The sequence below is a fragment of the Strigops habroptila genome, chromosome 3 (genome assembly GCF_004027225.2).
Source record: "Strigops habroptila isolate Jane chromosome 3, bStrHab1.2.pri, whole genome shotgun sequence".
In the NCBI taxonomy this organism is placed as follows: domain Eukaryota; kingdom Metazoa; phylum Chordata; class Aves; order Psittaciformes; family Psittacidae; genus Strigops; species Strigops habroptila.
Window position 1 is genome coordinate 70,447,505 of NC_044279.2, and position 24,683 is coordinate 70,472,187.

The window sequence follows — 24,683 nt, forward strand, 5'->3', positions numbered from 1 at the left end:
GAACATGTGTTACCAGCTCTACATCTTACAGGCTGTGTTTTTATGCGTCTCTCCCACTTTTTTTTCAAATTCCATGAAGAGTAGGTCATCATGTGTGGAAAGCTATCGTAACACCACTGGCCCAACACTCACTGAAATCATTCTTATCAATGTAAAACACTTGGGCACCAGATCAGGTAGCAACAACTGCTCTGCCTGTGCTGGACACATCTGCGTCAGCAAATTAAAAACCAAGTAAAATTTGATTTTTGTGTATTCTCTAGTGAAAATCCTGGAAAAATATGAAAAGGTCACAAGCTAGACTTACTTTTTACATTTATAATTAGAATTATATGTCTTCTGCCATATACTGGGTTTCTGTTTTGTGGCTCCTCTTGCCTATGTGTACTAGATATACACATTCACCTCTCTTCTGAAAGGTACTCAGAAACATCTTAACACAGTGAAGTTAAAGGTTTCAGTAATCTTCCACTCAGAATTATGAGAAAGTGCCATCTTACACCCAGTACAAGGTACTGTCAGGCAGGGTATGATATGGTTTCACAGCACATTACCATCTCTCCTAATGCCCCAGGCATGCTCATATTCTGCTGACAGTAACGTGAGCCTCAGAGAAAGCAGGAAGTTTCTGTATATTTACTGTCAGATAAACACATCAGAAGTTGGAAGCAGTAAGTGTGCTTCAAATTTACACCCCAGAATGTCTTGAGTCAACCTGCTTGTATACCCACATCCTGAGTTGCAGAAAAGCCACAAGAATGGTGTAGAATGAAAACCAAGGTGGGCCAGATATTCCAATACTCATACATAGAATCATAGAATAGTAAGGGTGGGAAAGGACCTTAAGATCATCTAGTTCCAACTCCCCTGCCACGGACAGGTACACCTTGCCCTAAACCATGTGGTCCAAGGCTCTGTCCAACCTGGCCCTGAACACCGCCAGGGATGGAGCATCCACAACCTCCCTGGGCAACCCATTCCAGTGCTTCACCACCCTCACTGTAAAGAACTTCTTCCTTCTATCTAATCTAAACTTCCCCTGTTTAAGTTTGAACCCATTACCCCTTGTCCTACCACTACAGTCCCTAAGGAAGAGTCCCTCCCCAGCATCCTTGTAGACCCCCTTCAGATACTGGAAGGCTGCTATGAGGTCTCCACGCAGCCTTCTCTTCTCCAGGCTGAACAGCCCCAACTCTCTCAGCCTGTCTTCATATGGGAGGTGCTCCAGCCCTCTTATCATCCTCGTGGCCCTCCTCTGGACTCGCTCCAACAGCTCCATGTCCTTTTTATGTTGAGGACACCAGAACTGTACACAATACTCCAAGTGAGGTCTCACAAGAGCAGAGTAGAGGGGCAGGATCACCTCCTTCGACCTGCTGGTCACGCTTCTTTTGATGCAGCCCAGGATATGGTTGGCTTTCTGGGCTGCAAGTGTACACTGAAGCCGGCTCATGTTAAACTTCTCATCAACCAGCACCCTCAAGTCCTTCTCTGCAGGGCTGCTCTGAATCTCTTCTCTGCCCAACCTGTAGCTGTGCCTGGGATTGCCCCGACCCAGGTGTAGGACCTTGCACTTGGCTTGGTTAAACTTCATAAGGTTGGCATCAGCCCACCTCACAAGCGTGTCAAGGTCCCTCTGGATGGCATCCTTTCCCTCCAGCGTATCAACCGAACCACACAACTTGGTGTCATCGGCAAACTTTCTGACGGCGCACTCAATCCCACTGTCCATGTCGCCGACAAAGATGTTGAACAGGACGGGTCCCAACATCAATCCCTGAGGGACACCACTCGTTACAGGTTTCCAACTGGACATCGAGCCATTTACCACAACTCTTTGAGTACATTAATTAACACACAACTCTCATAAGTCATTTTTTGCTGACTAGCAAAAAGATGGCAACACAAGGTATTCTGACCATCAAATTTGCTCCTCTCTCAGTGTTTAAGTTTTGATTTAGGTATCTCTTAAAAACAGGTCTGATTACCTCTCTGAACAGAAATGGGATTATTCCTGTAACTTGTCAAAACTCAACTCCTCTGAAACTAATGAGGAACGCCTGATAAGAAGAAACTGGATACTTTTCACTTCCCTCTTGGCTGTGCATACAGTCCTCCACAAACATTCAAAGCACTTTAAAAATACCTCTTTATTAATTTTGTTGGTCTCTGCTACTCGATCGGAAAGCACCGAGTTCTGAACCGGAGGTGCTGCCATTGGTTGCATAGCAATCAGCTGGATCTTGCTTGGGACCCGCCTGCTGGCATCTGAGGAACGTGACATCCTATCCACATGTTCAAAGATAGACGCTGATGAGTGCTGCTCATTTCCACTGCTGGTCTGAGGAGGTCCTAAATCACCAGAACAAATACAGAGTAAAGGAGTGCTGCCAGGGTTATCTCAGTCAAATGCTAAGCTCTACAGATGCTATGCTACAAGACTATGCCATGTTTTCCATCTGTGTTTAATTTGCCCTATAGGCCTTCCAGCTGATTCACATTTAATGCACAACAAGTTTACCCAGTGGTTTGCAAATTATAAACATTTTTCCATTATATTTCCAGAAGGGGAGCTGTCATTCTTCATTTCTGTAAATCAAGCTCTTGGCATTTGCAAACCACCAAAATCTCAATCTACTTTACTCTATAAAAAGCTGTTCAAGTACATACTGCTAATGGTTCCTCTTATCAGTACTTAAGGAGATGCAAGTTCCTCAAATGGAGGTTCAAAGAGCAATGAAAGATGTCTCACTGCAAAATGCACTTCTTGAGTGACAGGAGGAGTGATATATGAACTAAACAAAAATATCATTAGAAACCCACACAAAACACAAAGAATTTTGCAGACATTTTACCGATTAAAGCTTTTAAAGCAGTTTTCTTCTCTGTGACAGGATAAACAGTTAATACAGTAGTAAGCAAGCTGCACAAATATTGCCATGTTGTAATTCGTTGAAGAGGTTAAATCAACTCAAACACAATCAGCAAAAAATCTTATGGAAACCAATACACATGAAAGTCATGGCCCTAGTTCTGCCAAGAGTTAATCACTTCAACAGAAATGGGTCATCTCTCTCAAAAGGCTTGAAATTCGTAGGATGAAGGATCACCCCTGTGGTTTGCAATTAAGCACATATTTAAGATTCTCAGTTTCTTTGTTAGAGATAGGCCTACAACAGGAACCATTATGTGGATTAGGCTTGCAAAAACTATTGAAGACTTGCAAAATAATCTTTTGTCTTGTCCACATGGTAATGCCACAAATTATTAAACTGCTTTTCACCATGAAATATAAGCAATAAGAGATTAAGATTTGTGACTCTCTGTATGGAGGAACACAACAGAGTAGAGGGACATAGTTCCATGTCCTTGCACAGACTTCTAATAATGGGCTGTGGTTCTCAGATTCAAATCAGAAGGAGAATCTGGTTTGATTCTGATAGAGATTCAATTGTTGATGAACCTGATCCAGCTCCAACAGACAACAAGAAGAAAACAGCCACTGCTCTGATCAGTTTGCAACTTGTGCTGGTAATGAAGTACAAGGTTCAGAAGAGGAGTAAATACTATCTTCTGCAGATGACTGTAGATGATTTGTTCCTTTGCTTCACTCTTCTAGCACAAAAAGGGAGTGGGAGAGGGAAGGCATGGTACACTTCATTATATTCACAGCACACTGCTTTTGGGCTGGAAAGCAATTTGGCCACAAGCTAAGCAAAATTTTTATTTTTCATACTTCTCAAATTTGATTAATGCATTGTCAAATGTACACATTTATAAATGGTATGCATCATTTATAAATGTGACTTTCCTGGATGTGTCCTTAAAAAGAAGGTAAACAGTTCCATTTAGGATCTCTGTCCCCGAAATGTTCTGCAAGACACAGAGCCTAAATGAAATATATCCTTCTCTCTTCCGTAGCTATTTATATGATCTTTATCATTTGTCATCTTCATAGCCCCATCTTCATGTACTTCTCAGAAGCACGCAAGCATTGCCTCTCACAGTGAGGGGCACAAGATATATGAAGCAGTTAGTGTGAATCCCTCAGAGCAATCCTGCAGTGCAATGGAAGTCTGAACTTCTGCATCCATCTTTCCCATTTTCCCCATGCATCAGTCATTCTTTCCAGCCTTTCCAGTCTAACAGCAGTTCTCAACACTCACTGACCTCCAACATAAAATTTTAGGTTATTTTCATATTACTGCATTAGCAAGGACCAATATATTAAATTACGGTGAGCATTCACTCTGAATCTTTATCATTTAATCTATAACCTTTCCTTTTACACACATATACAAGTGCTTGGCAGAGGCCTCCTAGCTGAAACAGTTTTTATGCTCATTTTGTAACACTGTTCAAAAGTCCCATACCCAAAATTTGGTATGGCTCTACAGTAACGTCATATGCTACTCTCCTTTGCAGAAAAGATGCACATACAAAAAACCCCCCATAAACTGCATCTGACCTTTAGATCCAATCTGTGTGCATACATTGAATGTGTCTGTAAGGACAAACTAAGATGGAATTATAGTAAAGTAGGTAAGAAATTTGGAAACTGCACAGTTCTGTACACATACAACAAAAGGAGAAATGATTTCTAACTCAACACATGAATGAGCTCCTTTAGAAGTTTTGACAGAGTGAATAAGAAATGTCTCATTTCAAAGTTCTTACATTGTTGTTCATGGTTAGAAAATCTTCCTTATAAAGTGATCAGACAGCACTCTATGAATTAAATTTTGATCTCAGACTAGCCAGTTAAGCCTAAAAAAGAAATAATGGAGACTTGTTCTGTCCAAATACTGGACAGAACACGTTTAAACAACTAGTCCATGTAGGTCACATGTCAGGATCAATGTTCATCACTCTTCCCTGGGTTGAAACTACTAATTGAAGCATCAAGAAAATTAGTTGCTCTGCAGGAAGCTATGATTTTGTATGAAAACCAATACAGTTTGAGATAAGGAAAGGCTATTGTTTCCTGCACCCTCCTGAAATAAAAACAAGGGACACAGCAACCATGGTACATAAAGCCTAATCCAAAATCAGGTAGTCAATGGGAATCTTTCACTGATCCACTGGTATTTGAATCATGTCAGAGTATGCAGTTTCAGATAAAGTTCAATTTCTTTGTATCCCAGTACATCATGACTCACATTAGTCACTTGTACAACCCCAACAATGAAAAGCATCACAGCCAGCTGTATATCAGTCCTTCTCTACTATTGTAATATGGAAACTGCTATCAGAGAACACAGTCTTTAACTTATTACTAGATATGGTATGCATTATTAAAGACAGTGTCAGCTTTCTCCTGCCCCATCTTTGCTATGGTTAGAAAATCAGCCAGTCCTGATCAGAAAAACACTAGTTCATGAGAAAATACTTGTGGCTTTTTGCAGGTAGCCTGTGTTTGTCTTGGATTTCCAGTAGAGACATTAACAATATCTCTAACTTGTTTATATAAAGCTAGTTTCAGGACCAACAGCTGCCTCAGTTTTGCTTCTTTTGATGTTTTCCTCAATAATTTGAAAGGACTGGGAAGAAAATTAGAAAAAAAGTGCCTAAATTGGATGACTATAATTTGTGTTACTGAGAATTTTTTATACTTCAATAGCTGAAAAGCAATTTTGGCTTTTTTTAGACTCATAAGACAAATCCTTCCATCCTTAATATATAACTGTAGCTACCCCAGCACCTCTATTCATAGCTGTACTCAACTATGAGCTCTGGTTACTTACCCACTCTGTTTGCTCCTGACAACATAAAGGAAAAAGAAGAGACAACACAGTAATTATTACAAATAATTCAGCTGGAATGGCAACTGGAAAAAACACAGCAGTAAGATGATTGCATTTACTTTTGAATGAAATGCATGAACTTGGATCAAACTGCCAAGCCTCAGCTGCACAAAAAGGGAGCTGAATCTGCCATTTAACAGAGAGCTCTCTTCAGACAGTGCCTCCAATTCTGGATGCTAAAAATAGTCCCTATGATTACCCAGCTAAAGGCACCAAATGCTGAAAAAATAGCGTATCTGATCCAGTAAGGGCATGATAGGTAAAAAGGACACATTTTACACAATATGCTTGCTGCCTTTGCCAGATAATTGAGATGCAGCAATACCTAATAACTTCTATACAAAAGGAAATGTTAAACCCTATATAAAGTTTTAAGCCAGATGGAAAATTGATTTCCCAGGAAAGAAGAAATGGGATAACACTAAACCAGGACAACAGAATTGAAGTCAGATAGGTTGGTGCAACTCATAAACCATCCTGAGGTGAGCTGTCATTCCTATTGTTTTCCTATACATTTACTTGGACACGATTTCTAGTCCTGAGAGCAAACCTAACCCACTTAACACATATATAGTATCAGTACAGTATTTTCTTTTTGTAAATTTTGGGAAGTATATACAGCATACACTGCCTGCTGAATTATTGGGAAGTATAACTTTCTAGGCACATTAGCAGATCCTATGCTTTGTTTTCTTACATATTCGTTACAGAGGAAAGCCTGCTCCACAACCCTTGCTCTTCCAGGAATAGTCCACATTGTGAAAGTTTGAAAATCATACATTATTTAACTTGCTGTTTAGCCACCCAAAAGCTAGCAGGTTGTATGAACTATCTTACATATTCCTCAATCTAATTTCTTCAACATAAGCAAAAAAGATTGTCTGCTATGATCTGAATTTCACCTGCACTGCATTCCTCTATAGTCATTCCAACATCTCAGCTGGTAGTTCACAGAGTGTGTGGAAAACTACTCAATATGCCAAAAAGACTGCTCACGCTGGACAATATTTTCTTCTTCTCAGTTTTTGCTGCCATCAAGGCCATGTGTATTAAGAACACATGGGGTATTGCAAACTCCTTTACCAGATATTCAGTATCAAAATTTTCTCTTCAAAGACTATTGTGATTTAAGGTAAAGATCTGGTAACTAAAACCTTAATCAAGGAACAAACCATCTAAACCCAAAAGGCTCTCAGAAAAACCACTTATTTTTTTGTGCAGGCACAGTTAACCACACACTTTTAAACAGGAAAAGAATTTAAAAGAATGCTTCTATTAAAAAGTGAAAGTAGGTGTGAAGTGTTTTATCAACTTTTCAATAAGGGAAGAAATATATCTTAGGTACCTCCATGACAAATGGTGGCACTTGAACTGGAAGCAAGATGGTTATATTAAAAAAAAAAAAAAAAATAAAGTCACTGTTATTAATGTATTGGCACTGGATCTTCATCTTTCTAAAGCACAATCATGAAGGCATTTGACGCCTGAATTAGAACTTATTTGTAAAACTTTTACCTCTCTGGTCTCTTCTTTTTCATCTCACTTTTTGAAAGTTGCAATTACATATATTTGTGCTGTAAAAAATCCTGCTGTGACCTCTACTGCCCATGTAACTGTCTGCAAAATTGCTACCAGGAGAACCACAATTAGGCCTAAATGGAAAGAAGTTTGCTGGGAGGTATGTGGGAGAGAAAAGGAGTGAAGATTTGTTCCTGCTAAGCCATTAATTTCAAAAGTTTGCTGGAATGGAAGGAATGTGTAGATCTTCAGTTTCAACAGAAGAAACTGAACCAAAAAGGAGAGGAAGAAAATTTTCCATGACATAAACCAGAAAAATTTACAGACAAAGATGAGTTTAGAAAAGTTACAGCACTAGAGTAATTTTTCAAGAGAAAAAAAGAGTAACAAACCCTTCTTCACTGCTCTGCGTGGTTTGCCCTCGTTTGCAACAGTTGATGGTCTTGCAGTTTCTTCTCCTGTCTCTCTCCCGCTGGATTGTTCACTTGCAGTGGAGTCAGCATCTGATGGTAAAACCCTGCCACAAACAGTGAAAAACAAACAAACCAACACTTAAGTTTGCAAAGGGCATGGTTCTCACACAAAAAGAATCCTGTGCTAAAGTATCTTGTGAAGACTGCTAATATTTTCCTCTGTTCATAAGTAAATTTATAATAAATTATCATAGTTAGATATTCATTGCCATAATGTTACTGTTGCTGCATGTGAAAACTGACTGCAAGAGGATTCACACGTGATATTCTTAACTAATCCTCCCTTTAAAATACACTTCAAGAAAAAACTCTCTGTTTCTAAGTAATGGTTTACTTTTCAGAAAGAAAAGAATTATATTAGAAATAAGAAACCCATACAGGTAATTACTCTATTCAGACTTGCCAACTTGGTGTTCTCTTCTTAACACTACAAGCCTCTGTTATTATTTCCCTGACTAGTTAAACATAGAACCACTAAAAAAAAATGCTATTTTATGTATTTATCCCATGCAGTCATAAGACTCTTAAAAACATTTGTTGCCTGCAAATTACAATCTCAGTGTTCATAGTTTTTGCAGGCAATTACAGAAAAAGATAAAGAAATACTGTGATTTTCCCCAACAGAATACTTCAGCTGTAAAATTATTCACATAGTATAAAAATAACAAAAATATAGGGCATACAGTACTGCCCAGCAGACACCAAAGCCTGTGTTTTCATATGGGATCAGCTTTTGTGAGTGTCTCTAGTGACCATTTTGTCATGTGAACATTCATATTCCATTCCTGCAGAGAGTTAATCACTGAAAGCATGCACTTGTCTGTGCATTAATGCTGTTGAGTGCAAGATTCGCTTGGGCTAGGTGGAATCTGAACTAGTTACTGAGGCTCTTGGCTAAACACCAACCTGCCTAGAGCACACAGACTGAGATAACTATACCTAGCCAGACAAGTTCATTGAAAGTTAAACCCACTCCTTGCAGCAGGCAATGCTCTGAATTCAACTCCCTTTTTTCTCCTCCCTGGGCAATGCACTGTTAATTGAACTCTGTATTTCATTCTTTTCTGCAGTACTGAAGTACTAAAAGGTCACATCCTAATAAAAACCAAAAAATATAATCAGGGAAAATAGGAGAAATGGTTCTTAATGAGCTTACAGATCTACATTACTGCATCATTTCCTCTTTCTAAGGTGGAGAGAGCAGGCAGAGCTATGGTCTCCATCACCCCTGTCTTGATTCAGCAAAGTATAAGACTGGAGTTCCATTTCCAGATCTGCTACTGACTTTGTTTCACCACGCTGTGCTTCACGCTCCTTCCTCAGTCTATCTAAATTATCATTAAGTAAACTATAGGAGCATAAACAGTGCTGAGCCAACATCAGTCATTCTTTGTAAGTGCTGAGGAATATGCAGTCATATCCTCTCAAGCCAAAACAACAGGTCCAACTCTCAGCTGGAGCCTAGAGATGCCGTGCTCTCTGAACTTGATTGTTTTTCTTATTTGTTGTTTTTACAGATTCAGAATGTGTACTCACATCACCATTGTATTTCCTGGCATGCAACATACAGTCCTGAATTGCATTGTGATGAACTGAGTTTGTATTTCCACACAAAATAGAAAACATCTAAAACCAACATAACACACTATGCTATCATTTCACATTTCAACTTCTGCCTCAGGGAATAGATGTTTAAATCTCAAGCTGACATGTGCATGTCAGCATGCTAGGGAGATAATGGTGACATCTCCATAGTTAAGCCTAAAGGGAGATTTGCTCTTAAAGGATGATGAGGGAGAGGAGGGAAATTCTCTTTTGAAAACATTTTGAAGTATCTGAATTTAGATGCTATTAAAAAAAGAAATATCTTTGTTCCAAATTTGATCAATGATTCATTATTGTCTTCAGGGAAAGCACTGAAATGTTGGCTTCTGAGCATTTTTCCTGCTTCATTTTGTAAATTATTCCAGATGAAATACAGTAACAGCCTCAAGTTTAAATTTCTTTCTTATACTTATGTCCATATGAATATAGATGCCTTCCCTTCCCCCTAAGTATCATCTCTGTCTTAGGCCACTTTTGAACTTTTTAAAAGAAACACAGAAACACTTGTCCTTTTGATTTATATTTATTTAAGCTACACCAAAATGAGTTAGCTAATTTTTCTTCCATTATTTTCCATTTTGCCCACTGCTAGTCTACTACTTCTAAGGCCTATAGGGAATTAGGAAGACAGCAACTGGGAAGGTGGAAACTGAGCTGTACAAAGCCCATATAGAGAAGATGAAGTGAGGATCTTTGGACAACTGGGGCTTTAGAGGAAGCACAGAACGTTAAGCAGCAGAGCAATCAGAGATCTGCAGCTCATCACTGGTTTCTTTCTAAGTTCATTTAACTGTGCCCTTAGTTGTTGTTTTTGGATTTTTTTTTCCTATGTCCACCATGCACATACGTAAAAGCACAGGGGAGACAGAGTTGGAGACAAAGGGGTGCGAAAATACGAGAGGGAGGTAGTGAGGGAGGGAAAGAATTACTGGGAAGTGGAACACAGAGCAGCTCAACAGTGAGGAGCTGTCTGCGACTCATCACAGCACTCCTCAGGGCTCTGTTTTTTTCCCTACCTATTACCTTCCCGCTTATCCTTTTTTAATGCACAGACCTTTCTTTACTGCACAGATGTTACAGTGCCTATCCAACAAACACAATCCTTTCCAGCAAGGTACATTCACATAATTCACATCATTTCAATAATGATTATTGAAAAAGGTATGAAATCACTGCTGAAGGCTGACAGACGCTTCTATCTGCTCAGCTATAAATTATTACTCCTTTTCCTGACCAAAGCTGGTTGGCTATGAGAGCAACCATATAACCACAAATAAAAACACTTGCGCATCTTCCCTGACTTTTGGAGATACTGCTTATTTCTGGAAATTCCAACTTATCATACATGTATTGATCACTATTAATACTATTGAAACACACTGCTATTTGTCAATGGTTTTTGTTTGGTTTTAACCACCTGCTGCCTTAGTAGCTAGAGATCACTACAAAGAGAATGCATCAGGAAACATACACTTGGTGTTTCCACTAAGCAAGCAGTTCCTTGACTCCAGCCAACCTAGTAGTGTCTTAAACACCCCTCTAAACTAGGCATGTTGCCTTTAAGAGACACTAAATTCTAACAACCTTGTACTAATGGGTAGTGAGGTATAACTCTGACAGCCCACTAGAAAACACAAGTCCCAGAGATCTGGAACAGTTTTTTTCCACTGAAATTGCCCTGAAAATACAGTAATTGTCAGCCACTAAGAAACTGTCATCTATTACAATTTGTCTTATCTCTGTGAACTGACCTCCCTCTGTGTCGAGCAGTCTTTGAAGGCTTTGAGGAAGTCTTGGATTTGGGGCTGGGCACATCTCCATTTTCAGATGGGGTAGTATCCTTAATAGGTCCTGGTAAAGGAGTTGGCTCATGGATAATCAAGACATCATCTTTATTGTGCTGGCCCAGATGCTGCTTAGCAAAATCAAAGCCTTTCACACTGGGGGCTTGTAGCTGTGAGAGAAGAACAAAGACAAAAAACAGGAACCATGAGTGACAGTAAGTACAAAGGCTTTGGTTACAATCTGCAAACAATGGCCACTAAGAGGATGGTTAGGCTATGGTAATCTCAGGAATGAACATGAGAGCTGCAGGGAAAAATCAAAATAACCCCCCCACCCCCAATTCTGTCATCTTACTTCAGTATATGATACACAGTTTAAAATTCCACATCAGCAAATCTAGTTTAAAAAAAATAGCCTTCTGCTGCCACTACATCTCTTTCCAGCTATTTCTTCAGACTTAATCATTGTGTGAAGAGCTTTTTGTGTACTTGTGGGTGCAAGGCTGTAGACACCTGCATATTATGACTGCCAGGTCACCTTTCTGTCTCTTTCTGTCAAAATGAGTGAAGTGAGTTTAAATAATTTCCATAACGTTACTGCTGATCTTCCTCATTTTGAGCTCACCAAATCTGCAGGAGTCTGGGAGTGCTTCTACAAACACCTAGTTCATATGATAAAACATAAACATTTTGCAGACCAGAGTGATACTGCAGCCTGGCAATGAATTTTCTGCCAGCATGGACACCTCCAGAGAACAACTGAAAATCTAGCTCTTAGGAATTTCATACTGAATAGACAGAAAAATATATTAAAGGCTTTGGAGTTTAGAGAAATAAGATACTTATCCTAGAGATCTTATTAAGGGATTATGGATTCAATGGGCATCTTGCTTGAGAAAGACACAGAAGTGGGCCTTTCATTTTCATAACTGTATTTATAAAAAGCCAATCTCACCTTGTCAGTGAGTTGATTCAGACTTGATTTCATCAAGCCTCCAAGTTTCAAGTTTTCCTGCTGATTTCTGGGGGGCTTTGGAGTAATTAAGAAATTCGGAAGAATTAAAAGAAAGTTTTTCTTCAAGTCCTGCTCAATTTTATGTTGTTTGGAAGTAGAAAGAAATGTTGACAGTTCCAGTTTTCAAAGTGTATGCACATACCCACTGCACAGCACATGTACAAAACCCTCTGTGTGTTCCTAGAGCTGATTTCTGCAAAGTGAATCATGTGTTGGAGTACATTTATGGGTGCGTCAGGTTCCAGATGTTTAAATGAACCCCCTTTCATAAAGCTTGGCATGCCAACATAGCTAACTACAAACAGATTTGTCTGATACCATGCCAAAGATAAGCTTGCCTAAGAAATATTCTGAAACAATCTCTTCAAAATATTTTCTCAGTAAGCAAACATATTCCAAATGGTTCTTAGAAAGGATGTTGTAGTACAGCAAACTGCCTATTTAAACCAGTAGATGGCAATAAAAGCTCTCCTGTAAAATCCAACAACTACCTGAATGGTTGAGATTTTGGAGTTCATTTCTCACAAAATGAGTAAGCTTATTATTTGAACAGATCTGGATGTCTTCCACTATACTCCATTTTTCTTGGGCCTTACAACAGACCCTTCAATTCAGCATGATGGGTGACTCAGTTATTGAATTTATGTAAACGGCTGCAACCACTGATTCAAAAAGGCACTGTTGAGCTAGACCAGGTCAAAGTGTAACTGTTCTCTATTTTTTGAGTCATAGCCACCTAGCGAACCCTTCTTGAAACTTCCGCCCTCTTCAGAGTTGAAACATTGGTTTTGGGATCTTGCTGGCTTAAGAGAACCACCCCAAAACTCCATGTCTTTTTCTTTTTTTCTCTCATGTCTTTTTTATTTCTGAGGAAGAACTTCTCACTTCCACTAACAGACATATCATGCCAGCTTGCTACACTGATTACTGAAACTCCTCTTAGTTACCAAACCTCCTCCTCTGATGTGTTTGACATTATTTCTATTCTCTTTGAAGATATTCTTGTGTGTGACATTCTTCCTTTGAACCCCTTCAGTGGTTTCCCTTCTTCTACCCCTTTCATACTCCACCCTCACACCTATACAACAGCCCTGCTGCTGATCCCTGGTGATCCCTTCCTCTGTTTCAGTACATTCCCCTTCATTGCCTCCAGCTGCCTTTCCTCCAGAGATGATGAGTCTCCACCATGTGCTGGGCACAACTCTTTCACAAAAGAATAAAGCAATAAGTAAATAAATTGGTGGTGCACTACTCTTTCCTAAGCACTCTTGGCTTGACCTACAAACCTACTACTGCTTTTTCAATAGTGTGACAGGTAGGCTAGGCAAGGACAACTGAAGAAACAAACATTCTAGTAATATCAGAGTTTCTGGTATGGTTTTATTAAGACTGCTGCATGTCTGAAGCATGCATTTCAGCATACCTTAGAGTTAATTCTAGCATACTGGGTTTGTAAACCCTCCAGGGAGCAAAGCAATATGCAAAACCCATAAATTTTTTATCTTTTAAACTTTGAATAGCCTTATTCCTAGCTTCAGTCTAGCATAATCTTTTGTCTAAGCACAGTTAGGGAAACAGATATATTTATGTATACATGTACATACACCACAGCATATGTATGCACAAATGTTTATCTGCAGGCAGACCACACAGAAGCAGAATTAAAAGACTGTTAGTATTGCAAAGACAACCACTCATACTATAAGAAATGGCACAGTTAAGATTATATGAACAATCACAACTGGATCCTCTCATACATTCGCATCGCAATAGAGTCTTGAGATACAAAATCCTAAATTCATTTCTTCCATAGGAGCTCTCTTGCTTTCTCCCACCCTGCTGTATCCTTGGCATAGTCTAGGCCTTCTGCTATTAGTCAAAGCTGGGTAGAATATCAGAATTTTATTTGCAGAACCAGGATACTCATCACATTTCATCCAGAAGCTGGCAAACACGTAGTGAAAGGACAGGATGTAAGAAGAGAAAGAATGTATTCTTTTATGCACATCTGCAGCTAGGGTGGCAGACACTTTGCCAATGGATTTCATGGACGCTTGCTGGCAACACAGGATTGGCAAGTCTTGGGTATCACGTCAAGAAACACTCACCCCAGGCACAATAGAACCTGTGGCTCTATTACCCTGAAGTTGTAGCCAAGTAAACTCATCTGGTCTTACCTCTTCCTAACCAGACAGAACCAGCGTCTCCATCCTGACCTCTTACCCCTGTCTCCCTCTGCCAGCTGCCAGTTCCAGTTTACATTATCCAAGAACTTGAGGCTCATCGCTACTTATTCCTCTACCTGGCCTCATAACAACTTCTGTGTACAGCAACAGATTGAAAACTGGCTGAGCTTTTCAATTACAGCTCTACAGAGCTTATATGCGCAGAACAGGTGTAATCCTATGAGAATTTAATTCGTAAACCTCTACCTAGTCTTTGTCGATCCCATGCAAATATTTTCCCCAAGGTTTAAAACCTAGTCAGAAACTGGCAATTCCCCACAGAATCGGCAAAAGCGTTTCCCTCGCACAAAACAACCTTCTGGTCCTATTTCCTTTCCTTCCCCACCCTCTATCCCCAAAGGCTGAGCACATGCACTAGACCTTCTCCAAAACTATTCTAAAAATTTGGATAGAGCACTATTCTTCTCATAACCTTGTTCTTTGAATGAACAAGCTCTTCTCATCATGTTAAAAAAGATTCAGTATGAAACTGATAGCTTGAATGGAAAACTTCAAACTGAACAATTCAAGTCTTGCAGAATTTTGTACAGCTAAACAACATTTCCAGATATCTCCTGCTAAAAAAGCTTAAGATGGCACTACCATCCCCAGCCAATATATGAAGACTATGGGAGACTATATGCATGTGTATATGCATGTTTGTGCATATGAATGAAAACATGACAGAAAAATGTGAAAATATATATGTAAAATATAATACCTGACTGAATATAAAAAGATAGTTCTCAACAAAAATATTGAGAAAATGACTTACTAAAAATAATACCCTCTATTTGAGAAATAGAAATACTAATATGATTACTACTGCAGAAACAACACTGACAGAAACCCACTTCTTAAAGAAAAATCTACATTTGTGATACCTCACCTCGCAGACCATGGCAACATTATGGCTAAGAACTGATACAAACCAAAAATCTACATTTTCATGAAAAATTTCTGAAGGATACTGAAACACAATTCTGCTTTCTGTGAGACTTGATGGCCGTATCACTGAGACGCAGTGGAATGAACAAAGTGTTGTTCCAGATGGGTTTCTTTCATTTTCTTATGAATTTCTGTGTGCCACCTGCTGCATTCTTTCTTTTCTTTATATCAAGTTATATATTGTAACAGATTGGATGACCTCTGCTCATCCTAGGGTAAGTAGTCAGAACACCATGTGTGGATCAGTCATCTGCTACTCACATATTAACCACCACCAAGGAAACAATACAATCTCTTTTTAAAAGCACATTTGTGCAGATACCTCCACCTGTTCAGGAGCTGAGCCTCTTTTTATCAGCCTTAAATGCCTTTACCTAAGACTGCACAAAACCAGTATTAGCAAAGATTTCTTATTTTAAATTAAAGTTGTTACAGAAGGTTTTCATTTGTTTTATCTTCACATATTTGTGAAAGGGAAAAGATAAACTACTCTAAACTACCACCAAAATGAACATGTTTAAACTACTGCATTTGTAAGGCATTATCTTATTATACAAATGCAGAACCTGCTGAAATCTAAGGGGAAGATGATTTCAAATTAGCAAGTCAAGACAGTGCTTTAATTCTATTGTTACATTTCGTTTCGTTACTGAACGAAAAGGCATTTGAAGCTCAATTTGCAGAATTGAGCCAAGACTTATTCCATGAAAGCAGCTTGTAGCTTCAGTACTGTTCAAGTTGCAGAAATATAACACAGTTGCCAGTATATTGTTCTGCTAGATGCAGAGACATACCAGTTATGTTGTCAATCTGTTTTCTCAAAAAAGCAAATACCACACACACAGGTCAGTGAATAACATCAGCTGAAAGCAGAAGAAATACTCTTACTCAGCAGTCTTCCTGCAGTTCCTACAAGCAGCATTTGAATTTGGACATAATATGAAGAATAATGTATTACGACAACCTGCTATTGATTTTATGCCAGGTCTTGCCTTGATCATCTGGTAGAGCCAGATGCATTGAGCAGAGGCTGTTAAAATACAATTCTAAGGAAACAAAGGAGCTAAACATGATTTCAAAAATAATACTTTAGTGTTGGTAAATAATCTATGAACAGGACAGGAATCCCTGCAAAGAAGTGCCCAAGATTCACACTACCAAACCTTTCTCCATATTCTGAGGGCACCATAACATAGGGCAGTGTGAATTCACTGCATTACTCTCATGAAGCACCAGAAAGGACAATTATTTGCAGCTGCTAGTGTGTTTGCTAGGGTTATTTTAATTTTAACTCATTTGTTTCACCATGCTTCTACTATCCAACCCAAGATATTGCCTACTTTTTCCTCCCACAAGGATCATTCATTCACATTATTTGCAGTGACTGTTCCATGAGATATTTAAAACATCTACCAATCTACAAATAAATAAGAAGTACTGAGGCACGTTCACCTTTCTTAATCTCATTTTCTTATTCAGCTCATTCTTCTCATGTCACTCCTATCGCTTATGAACATAAGCATACCCTCTATATTTCTGTTTACCTTGCTCTTCTTCAACATAAACCCCTTTGGGATCATAGCCAGGGACTGCTTCTAAAGTATGCATACAAATCATGCATGCAATTCAATAACAATAATGCATATCTGAGTTAAGACACAAGAAACCTTTGTTGATGAAAACAACTTATTAGAAGATCACATAGAAGCAGAGTTCCACCTCCATAGCTTCTCCTAAAAGTACTGAAAAAAGACCCATTTGTGTTTCTCAAGGTCTTTTTGTGCCATTAACAATCTCCCTATGAAATGGGATATGATGCAACCAACTTGTGCCATGAGAACATACTCTTTCCTGGTCTACTTTAAAAAACAATACTAAGCATCACTTAGAAATGTGAAGAAAGATCCTTCACTGCTGCCGGTTTAGGAAATGCTTCTAAGCACCAAAACAAACAAGGTCTCAGATTCAGTTTAAATACCTTCACTTGATAACCCCATCTGTGTATGTAAAAAGAAGTGTATGCGCAATTGCAGTTGACTATATTGCCATCACCCTCCCATTACAGCGGCGTTACTGCCTGTATCCCCTGTGGCAAGCCCATCTCAAGATCGTGCGATCTGAGAGGCAAAAAAGGGGTTGTATATACAAAATGCTGCCCGTTTTCTCATCTCAGATCAAGTACCTCTTTATACAAATTATGTCTCACCTTCACCATCACAACAGCACTTCTGTCAACTACCGCCATACTGGGAATGGGTAAAGCAAATATATCCTTGTGCAGAAGAAACATGCTTATAGTTGCATGGGTTTCTACCATCAAACCAGGGAAAAGTACCACACAGTACAGCCAGTGCTGGCACAGAAAACCAGACTGAGCTAGTGTACAGCCTCTGATCCTTCCCTACTCTGAAAAGTCAAAACTGTGGTTTACTGCTCGCTAACAAACAAATAGTAAGTAAACAGGAATCCCACAAAAAATATCACCTCAGGAATTTTGCTCGTGGAGTAGGATTAAAAAGAAATGAAGAAACCCCCCAAACTTACAAAACTTTATAAAGCCTGAAATTCTCAAAACACCTGTTCTGAAATATTTTCTTAAGACAGATTGTTCTTGTGGATTTTCATCATCCCTCTTCCTTTGTGCATTTCTTCCTGCCACACTAATATCACCGTGACAGCTCAGTAAATTACACAAAATACAAGAGGGATCATCTTGTTGAAAGTCCATAACTCTGAGCATATATATGCCTACAGGCTGTTGAGGTAACTGCTGTAACAGGCAGAATTTTGTGTCTGAATCACACAGAGTTTTAGCCTTCCTTCTAAGACAGAAATGCTGCAGGGGTGGATACTATCTTAATCATGGTTTGCTGAGGTTCTTTTGCACACTGGCAAGACAGAAGTGTTAGGAGTAAGTTAGAAAAAGATCACCAACTTTACAGGATAGACAGGATAGGTCATTGCTGTGTCTCAGTTCCACCAAAACTTATCCATAAGTTATGTCAAAACCAATTACTCCTCCAAGGCCACATACATGATTCCAACATCAACTGCAACCTCTAAGAGAGGTAGCACAACACATAAAAAAAACCAATTACAGAATCATAGAATAGTTTGGGTTGGAAGGAACCTTCAAAGGTCATCTGGTCCCACTCCACTGCAATGAGCAGGGACATCTTCAACTAGATCAGGTTGCTCGGAACCACATCCAGCCTGGCCTTGAATGTCTTGAGGGATGGCACAGCCACCACCTCTCTGGGAAACCTGTGCCAGTGTTTTACCACCCTCATTGTAAAGAATTTCTTCTACGCATCCAGCTTGAATCTCCCCTCTTTTAGTTTAAAACCATTACCTCTCGTCCTATCATAACAGGCCCTGCTAAAAAGTCTGTCCCCATCTTTCTTATAAGGCCCCTTTTAAGTACTGCAAGGCCACAATAAGGACTCCAGGCTGAACAACCCCAACTCTCTCATCCTTTCCTCACAGGACAGGTGCTCCAACCCTCTGATCATTTTTATGGCCCTGCTCTGGACCCTCTCCAACAGGTCCGTATCCTTCCTGTACTGAGGAGTCCAGAGCTGGATGCAGTACTATAACTTAAGGAAACTTTTCTCAACTTGTGAAGCAAAAGAATATACAACACAGTCCAGAAACGCTTGCTCTCCACAAATAATGAGAAAAGTGCTAAGCGACGTTTAAGATAGAGCATGGGTCAGCAATTTTCATTTATTTTCGCTGGCATTTTATTGAGCTCAGTGACTCCAATACATTCATATATCTAAAAAGGGTTTAATGCACACAGAAAGCAAGTGCATATGCATATACATATACTGCAGAAATAATCTGCCCCTTGAAATAAAGCTACAAGTGAGTATCATCGTTAAAACCTCAGGCAATAATTATTTGATATTGGCCCATTTCCTTGTTCCCAAAATAGCTAAATTCTACAGTAAATTCTCTATAGCCTTTTGTTAGGAAAGACAGAATTTACTTTCCCAGTATTAATCTAGTATCAGTGCTCTATTGTGTTTAGGATGGTTTAGTTTAACCGAATTTTGAAAACGGATTCTTTTTAACTCCTTTTCAAAACAAGCCACTATATAAACGTCATTCTGTAAATCAATGGGTCACCTACATTTTGAATAGCATATTCAGTTGTAGTCTTTCCCCCTCAAAAAGGATGGAAAAGAATTGGAAAATCTTCAGCCTTTTCAAAAGTTAGCAGTTGGTTCAAGGGTTAACCAAGCAGTTGGTTCAAAAGAAGGGATGAGAAAACTGGGACGCCTCCACCTGGAAAAAGAGATGATGGAGATGGGAATATGACAGAGATCTGTAAAGGACTGGCAAGGAGCAAGTGCCTAGGAATGAGTTATTCATTATCCCTTCCAATAACAAGGACTAAGGGGCATCACAGAAAACAAAGAGGTGGCAGGATAAAAGCAAGATGAAACAAGATGATGTGGTTCTTTGTGTAACAAGCTGTGGAAATCCCTGTCAGCAGCTCAGATGGGTTTAGAAGGACCGGACAAGTTTGTGGAAGAGAAATCTTTTCTGGGCTGCTAAATATCATCACTTCTAGAGAAAGTCTCCGAGACACAAATAACTAGAGGCTGAACAGTTACTCCAGGCAGAGCATCATGCGTACTTGCCCTATTTTTCTCCCCTTCAACAGGCTTTTGCTTTTGGCACCTGGGCTAGCTGGCCTTTTGGTCTGATCTCAAGACAGCTACTGAAATGTCTATAAAAAAAGCAGAGTGAGACGTGACTTTTCATATATAATGGGTATCTCCAAGTGTGGTATTATATTTCGACAATTTGTGAATAGTTAATCCTCATTGCAGGAGAAGAGTTCCTACAAAAGAGCTCCTGCAGAGGAACTGTCATCAGAGAAATGTATTGTTGAGAAGTAATTAAGACATTGAATACTGTATTCCTTGTCAGAAATCAGCCACTGACTCTGAAGCAGAACCTGTATGCCAATTCCAAAAAGACATCATTTTGGATAGTCAAGGTTGCTATTAGAAATGAATGATATTTGTTATGCAAACAGTAGGCACAGACATGAATCTCTTGCAGAAACTCATGTCAGTTTTCAAGTAGTTTTTTATGAGATTGGTGTCAGCTGCCTTTCTCAACATGAGTCTCTTTTGACTGGAATTATTCTGCAAGGCAGAGCTGTTGCCTCGACAATATACAGATGAACAAAAGCATTACAGGATGTCAAAACACCACAAGAATTCTTTATATCAGGAGTGGAAGACTACTGTTTAGCCTCCAGCAGGGCTGGCCTCTTTGATCCTGGGAACATCTAAGAGGTAGTCTACTGAATACACAGTAATAAGCAAAACTCTCAATTCAGAGGTGCAAAGTTACACCTGACATGTGAGATTCAGGTATCAGCTATCTGTGCTCGGGGGGGAGGGAAATGGGAATCCACACAAGCCTCTCTCAGACACCTTGCAGAACACAACTCATTACCTGTAACCGTGAGTGACACACAAAGGTCTGTCTGGATGTCAAAGCAGCGCAGATTAGAGCACACAGGTAACAGTCCCCAGGTGATGATGACGCACTAGCTGAGGTTTGCTGGCACACAGCACAAGCTGGCAGCCCTTCAGCTCTGGCACTATCCATGCTGCTGCTTGAGGAGATGGTGGGATACTATATGCTATGTCCAAGGCTTCATGGGGACTGACCAACCCCACCTTTCCCACATGCAGACACACAGGAGGAACACTGAGCCAGAGAGACATGTTCAGCCTTTAAGAACCATAGCAGCACTCAGAGGGCTCCAGAGAGAAGCGACTTCTGGCTGCAGGAGCAGGCTTTCACTGCCTAGGGCGTTAGGGTGTGACCTTGGGAAAACTAGGAACTGAACAAGCCACTCAAACTTAGCACTGCAAAAGCAATGACTTCAGCATGCCCAGCATTTACAGGAGAACATCCAAGACCTTCTAAATAAACTATCAGTGAGCTTGTCCACAAGTGAGATTCTTGTAATTAAGGCAGGAACCCCTGCTCTGAATAACTGTCTAGAGCAGAAGCTACCTCTGAAAAGTCCTAGCGTAGGATTTGACTTTTTTCTCCAAATGCTTGTACACAGCAGGGAAAGTGAAATCCCTGGTGAACCAGGTTCCATTTTCATTTCTGGGTGTCCATAGAAAAAGAAGTAATATTGCCAACTCTGTTTCCATCAGAGATAACATGTAGAATGTTTTTTTGCTCTCTGGGGAAGATGAAAGGGGTTGACAGTGTTTTCACACAAAACCATCAGTAGTCCAGTACACAGCAGAAGGATAGTTGGGGTATTAAAGACATTCATCCATTTTTCTCATGAGGAAGAAAAATAAACCATGACAAAAATTCAATTGCTCACAAAAGACAAGCTTCTTTGCAAGAAAAGATCAAGCTGGGACAATGTTGAGGTGGATATAGGCAATGGCAAGAGAGAAAATCCTGTAATTTAAAAATGCCACTCATGCATCTTTTTACTTCCAAAGGAAAGCAAAGACATCTTTATCCAGTGCAACAACCCAGATCACATCAAGGTGAATTTCCAGTAGGATGCTACAGCTTACAGAACAAGTCATGAATATTTGATGCACCCTTTAAATATCTTAGTTCCATCTCTTGAAAAGAATTATCCCTGCACAGACCAATGAATCTTGCACAGAAATTCTCTGCTCTGACCTGTTTCCTTAAGTCCCAGTTTAAAAAAAGGGTCCAAATAACACTGATGTAAGCATGGTTTTCCATTAAATCTCCAGAATGAAAAAGTTAACCTAATGTTTTTCCAGTATTGTTAATCCTGCTTTGAGGCAGAGGGATGGATTAGCTAACCAGAGTTTCCTCAAGATCCCTTTTTTCTTTGCTAACCATCAGTTCCCACAAAAAGTTTTATTTCCTATGATACTGAAGTATCAGACTTCTGAGACTATTCAAAGGTAAAACGTCCGTTAGTACAGTTCGAGTTCAGGCTCACTCTCTACATTCTTTACAGAAGATAACATTATGAGCCTTTTTAAGACAGACCCTTATGCCATCCTGTCTGCAGGACACTGATCCTGTGATGAAACTAGGAGCCCAGATGGAGAGAACAGAAACTGGTAGAGTAGCATGGTACATCCAACCTGCAGAACAGGCCTTTGTTGAATAGAGCCTGCCCTGCCCATGTCATCACATTACAAGAAACATTATCTTTGCTATTATCTGTATTATCTTTGAGAGTGACCTGGCAGTGAGGGTAGGGACAAGCAGCAAATCCGGACTCAAGCCCAGCTTGTAGGCTGCTATGGCACTTAAATATACATGCAATCTTGGGTACTTATACCAAGAGATAATAGAATCATAGAATAGTTAGGGTTGGAAAGGACCTTCAGATCATCTAGTTCCAACCCCCCTGCCATGGGCAGGGACACCTCGCACTAAACCATGTGGCCCAAGGCTCTGTCCAACCTGGCCTTGAACACTGCCAGGGATGGAGCATTCACAACTTCCCTGGGCAACCCATTCCAGTGCCTCACCACCCTCACTGTAAAGAACTTCTTATATCTAGCCTGAACTTCCCCTGTTTAAGTTTGAACCCATTACCCCTTGTCCTACCACTACAGTCCCTAAGGAAGAGTCCCTCCCCAGCATCCTTACAGGCCCCCTTCAGATACTGGAAGGCTGCTATGAGATACTCCAATAGTACTGCTTTGCTTAATCAGAAGATAGATTGTGAGGGTATGCAGCTTATGACTTACTTTTAATGGTGGCCATAGGAACATAGAAACTATACCTATTCTATAAAAGTAAACTTTCACATATAGAAGAATAAAAATTAAAACTTGAATGATTATATTTTATGAGACCATACAAAAAAAATTCAGGAAAAAGCAGGAGTTTAAAACCAAAATTAAGCGATTAAATAGAAAAAAAAGGAAGAAAGAAAAGACGGTACTAGAATGATACATGGAGCTATAGAATCCAGGAAAATTTGTAGTGTCTTTAAAGCATCGATCTGAAGAGAAGAACACAAATTTGTAAGAGAGAATCTAAACAGAGAATAAAAATTTCCTGCAAAACCCATGCCCTTCTTATGAAATCTGTATTACCGTACATTTACAGAAGTTCTCACTCTTGACGTTTCAAGGAACCAGCCTTTTAGTGGCAAAGTGACATAATTTGCTATTGGATGCTACTGTGAATTCTAAACAGATTATTATGCTGGCCACTGATCTGCTATGTTAAAATAGCTAATTAAACACATTGAAAAAAAGACTGTGATACTTCTGGAGATCCACCAGTGCGGTAAGATATCCTATTTCATCTGAACAAGAAAATCATAGAATGGTTTGGGTTGGAAGGGGCTTTAAAGATCATCCAGTTCCAAGCCCCGTGCTACTAGACCAGGACCTGCTCAAAGCCCTGTCCAACCTGGCCTTGAACACTGCCAGGGATGGGGCAGCTACAACTTCTCTGGGCAACCTGTGCAAGCGTCTCACCACCCTCACAGTGACGAACTTCTTCCTAATATCTAATCTAAATCTCCCCTTTGTCAGTTTAAAGCCATTCCCACTTGTCCTGTCACTACATGCCCTTTAAAAAGTCCCTTTAAGGTCTCTTTGGAGCCTTCTTTTCTCCAGGTTCTACAAGCCCAACTCTCTCAGCCTGTCTCCAGAGCAGAGGTGCTCCAGCCCTCTGAGCATCTTTGCGGCCTCCTCTGGACTTGCTCGAGCAGGCCCATGTCCCTTTTGTGTTGGGGTCCCAGAGCTGAATGCAGGACTGCAGGTGAGGTCTCACAAAAGTGGAGTAGAGGGAGAGAATCGCCTCCCTCGACCTCCTGAGGTGTCTCAGTTTCTGTTGTAACCAACACACGTTTTCAAGCGCAAAACACATTCCAGACTTACTACACGGTTAAACAGAATTGTCTTCCATTTCCAGTAGCGATGCGCCATGCATATGATAATGAAATACTTCAATATTTATACATTCCATTTCTATATTTACATTAAAAGATTTTTTTTTTTTAAAGATTAATGGAAGTGAGAAAAGCTAGCACTATAAATACATCTTTATGGCTTTTACCAATGAAATATTGATTTCAAGAGAAAAACACAGATCTTTAACCTAAATATCCTTCCATTTACAGATTCAGTGCAGGCCTTCACTGGTACCAAAGTCAGGCTCTGTAAAGGGGGAATGGAAATAACTGTGGATGGCGTGAGGAAGGGGAAGCCTGAATACGCTGTATAAACTGAGTGTATTTACAGACCTAAATCCCCAACCACATGATTTCATTCATTTGAACATTTCTTTGCTTTTACTGG

The 24,683-nt window shown here is 39.8% G+C and overlaps 1 protein-coding gene across 3 annotated transcripts in view; it reads right to left on the reverse strand.

Moving 5' to 3' along the window:
* The window catches only part of KIAA1549 (KIAA1549 ortholog), a 152,667-nt gene that overhangs the window by 20,803 nt on the left and 107,181 nt on the right, over positions 1–24,683 (reverse strand). For 2 of the 3 annotated variants that reach the window (XM_030478697.1, XM_030478695.1), the window contains exons 11-13: positions 11,152–11,354; positions 7,715–7,839; positions 2,147–2,352 (exon numbers count right to left, since the gene is read on the reverse strand). In XM_030478697.1, the coding sequence (XP_030334557.1) occupies positions 2,147–2,352; positions 7,715–7,839; positions 11,152–11,354 (534 nt within the window). Of the gene's footprint in view, positions 1–2,146; positions 2,353–5,744; positions 5,760–7,714; positions 7,840–11,151; positions 11,355–24,683 lie in introns of all 3 variants that reach the window. The other variant, XM_030478696.1, reaches the window with a different exon arrangement.